Consider the following 4,017-nt stretch of genomic DNA (forward strand, 5'->3'; position numbering starts at 1 on the left):
TTAATGATTGGATAGAGTTTTGAAAGTATTTTATTTTGCCAAAATAACAGATCATTTATTCATTTGATAATTTATTTAGTATGATTTAATAACTATGTATTGTTAGAGTAAGATTTTTTTACACATAAATACACCATTTATTATGTGTATTAAACTCTCAAAAATATTAATTTGTATTACTTTATTTAAGAGTCAATAATAATTAATACATGAATAATAAATAATAAGTTGAAAACTTATAAAGCCCTTATATTATTATGTATAAGTTATTTTTTCATAGATGCAAAATCTTTAAAAGAATATATTAGGAGCATACGACAGATAACTTATAAATTTTGGACATCTAACTTAAGAATGATTTTTGAGAATTTAAAAATGTGAAGGTAGAAAAACATTTGGCTAGCCACCTTATAGGGTCGAAGTAAAGAATTTATATTATAAAGTCAAATTTATCTTATCATAACTTCTGTGTTCTCCTCGTTATATCCTTATTTTTTTACAAATCATATTTCTGGTATCATTAAATATATAGGAGAGATCTGTTTATACTTAAGTTAAATTACGCTCAATCTCAGCTATTCATTTTAAGTTTAATCTATTTGTCTGTTGGATTTAAGAAAATAAATGGCTAAGATTGAAGATAACTAGTGTAACTTAACTTGGATGTAAACAGATCTCATATATATATATATATATATATATATATGAGATCTGTTTACATCCAAGTTAAGTTACACTAGTTATCTTCAATCTTAGCCATTTATTTTCTTAAATCCAATAAGGAGATAAATTATCTCCTCCTATCAACGAAATCATGACATGTGTCATGTTTCATCATTTTGTATAAAAATGTTTTTAAAATTAAACAAAAATAGTACACATGTCATACTTTTATTGGCTGAAGAAGATAAATTATTTCCTAATACGGAGATATATTGTTCTCTCATATATATAGGAAAATTCCTAACCATCAATTCTAGAAAAAGTAAATGATTTAAATTAGTGAATAAATCTAAGTTATTAGATGTGTATAAAATTAAATAGAGACTAAGTGGATGGACACTCGTATAACTTGATGGCATACAACAAATAACTTGTAAATTTTTGTCCCTCTCTTTTTTCCCTGCTTTCCCAAATGGAGATGCAACTATGAACACGAACACACTCCTTCTTCTACCTTCACATTCACAATCCCCTTTTTCTTCATTCTCTCACTCTTCTATTCCCTTCCCTTACTCTTCCACACTCCACCACTCTCACCCTTCCACTTTCAAACCCACGCGCTCTCTTCTCACTAATTACACCACCACCACCACCACCACCAACCCTTCACATCTCTCACTTCCCACCACCACCACCGCCGCCGCCGCCGCTACTGACCACCACCTTCTTCTAACACTCTTACGCCAAACAAAAACTGAGGAGGCTTGGATTCTCTACACCCACTCCACATACCTCCCCAACACCACTTGCCTCAGCCGCTTAGTCTCTCAGCTCTCTTACCACAACACCCTCACCTCCCTCACGCGCGCTCAGTCTATCGTCACGCGCCTCCGTCATGAGCGCCAGCTCCACCGTCTTGACGCCAACTCCCTCGGCTTACTTGCCGTCTCCGCCGCCAAATTCGGCCATGTCCTGTATGCTGCCTCCCTCGTCAAGTCCATGATCCGCTCCGGCTACCTCCCGAATGTCAAGGCATGGAGCGCTGTCGTTAGCCGCCTTGCTTCCCCGGTTGACGATTATGATGGGGCTATGGAGGCGTTGAAGCTGTTTAAGTCTGTCACGCGCCGCCTCCGGAAGTTTGAGGAGACTGATATGATTGCGGATTCGCGGCCTGATACGGCAGCATTCAATGCTGCTCTTAATGCTTGTGCTAATTTGGGTGATAGTAAGATGTTTCTGCAGGTGTTTGATGAAATGCCCCAATGGGGTGTTGTGCCTGATGCATTGAGTTATAATATTTTGATGAAGTTATGTTGTAGAATTGATAGGAAAGATTTGCTTGTGTTTGTGTTAGAAAGGGTTCTTCAATTGGGTATTCCTTTGTGTATGACTACTTTGCATTCTTTGGTTGCTGCTTATGTTGATTTCGGTGATTTGGAGGCAGCTGAGAAAATAGTTCAATCAATGAGGGAACAAAGGAGAGATCTTTGTGAGATACTAAGGGAAGCTGAGTCAAATTTATTGGAAGATTTGGGTATGGGTCATGATGATGATGGCGACAATGATGAAGATGATGAGGAGGAAGAGTGTGTTTTGCGAAAATTGCTTCCGAATTTGATGAATCCAACTGGCACTGACCCACCATTGTTGCCTAAAGCATATGCTCCAAACACTAGGATTTACACCTCTCTAATGAAGGGTTATATGAAGGCAGGGCGTGTTGCCGATACAGTGAGAATGCTTGAGGCGATGCGGCGTCAGGATGATAGTGCTAGTCACCCTGACCATGTTTCTTATACCACTGTGGTTTCAGCACTTGTGGAGTCAGGATCCATGGACCGGGCTCGTCAAGTCCTTGCTGAAATGTTGAAGATTGGTGTGGCCGCAAATCAGATAACCTACAATATTCTCCTCAAGGGTTACTGCAAACAGTTGCAGATGGACAAGGCAAGAGAATTGCTTAAGGAGATGATTGATGATGCAGGGATTCAACCTGATGCGGTGTCCTATAACACACTAATTGATGGGTGTATATTGGTTGATGACAGCGCCGGAGCTCTTGCCTTCTTTAATGAGATGAGAGCAAGAGGCATAGCTCCCACCAACATTAGTTACACAACTTTGATGAAAGCTTTTGCATTATCAGGTCAACCGAAGCTGGCTCACAAGGTCTTCGATGAGATGGTTAATGATCGTCAAGTGAAAGTAGATATAATCGGCTGGAATTTGTTGGTTGAAGGATATTGTAGATTGGGGTTGATTGAAGAAGCAAAGAATGTAATTCAAAAGATGAAGGAAGATGGATTTCACCCTGATGTCGGCACATATGGCAGTCTTGCAAACGGAATTGCATTAGCAAGAAAACCCGGAGAGGCACTTATACTTTGGAATGAAGTGAAGGAGAGGTGTAAGGTGGGGAAGGATGGGAACAAATCCGATTCTTCTCTCCAACCCTTGAAACCAGAAGAAGGGCTTTTGGATACTCTAGCTGATATATGTGTGAGGGCTGCATTCTTTCGGAAAGCATTGGAAATTGTTGCTTGCATGGAAGAGAATGGAATATCTCCCAACAAGACAAAGTTTACGAAAATCTATGTGGAAATGCATTCAAGAATGTTTACTAGTAAACATGCTTCAACGGCTAGGCAACAAAGGAGAGTAGAGAGAAAAAGGGCAGCAGAGGCTTTTAAGTTTTGGCTGGGTTTGCCTAATTCTTACTATGGAAGTGAGTGGCGGTTAGAACCTATGGTTGGATATGAGTGACAATACATACTGATTTGGCTTAATTGTGCCAAAACAAATTGGAGGATTAGGAGAGAGGTACACACTAGAAAGTAGAAACCAATGTATAATTAAACTAAAGTAGCTATTTTGCTTTCAAAATGTCATTTTAGTCATATTCTCATTAATATTATGACATAATATTTTGTTTTTTTTCTTCTTTGAATCCTATACGTGGTTTGAGATGTCTCTTATGTGTGGAACTCTTGTTTTTTGCTAAAGATTTTGTGAATTCATGTCATATTTTTTGAAAGGTTGTTCAATGCAAAATTTATACTGCCAACTTCTCTTCAAACAGGTTCTGCAGCTTACGGTGTTATAAAAATATTTCAGAGTAAGCTATTTACTGTATTGTAAATTTCTATTATTGCAACCTTCTCTTAAATCGCTAAAGCATGTTTAGTGTCTATCGAATTCAGATTGACTATGCTGATGAGATAATATAAAAAGATATATGAAGATATAAAATAAGATAATATAAAAAGATATATGAAGGTAAGATAAGATAACATGACATAATCATATAAACAAATCCTAATTGACCACACTCTGTCAATATGAAGTTATTGAATG

At 37.5% G+C, this 4,017-nt stretch overlaps 1 protein-coding gene across 2 annotated transcripts; it reads left to right on the forward strand.

Annotated features, from left to right (window-relative positions):
• LOC109336782 (pentatricopeptide repeat-containing protein At3g09650, chloroplastic-like) lies at positions 1,112–3,582 on the forward strand. 2 transcript variants are annotated; one of them, XM_019573595.1, is made up of 3 exons: positions 1,112–1,193; positions 1,224–3,422; positions 3,484–3,548. In XM_019573595.1, the coding sequence occupies exons 1-3, from the start codon at positions 1,150–1,152 to the stop codon at positions 3,527–3,529; spliced, it is 2,289 nt and encodes a 762-aa protein (XP_019429140.1). In that variant the 5' UTR covers positions 1,112–1,149; the 3' UTR covers positions 3,530–3,548. The 2 variants fall into 2 exon arrangements, with proteins under 2 accessions (XP_019429140.1, XP_019429142.1); XM_019573597.1 differs by having other exon boundaries at positions 1,224–3,582.

The sequence above is a fragment of the Lupinus angustifolius genome, chromosome LG20, assembly GCF_001865875.1.
Source record: "Lupinus angustifolius cultivar Tanjil chromosome LG20, LupAngTanjil_v1.0, whole genome shotgun sequence".
Classification (NCBI taxonomy): domain Eukaryota; kingdom Viridiplantae; phylum Streptophyta; class Magnoliopsida; order Fabales; family Fabaceae; genus Lupinus; species Lupinus angustifolius.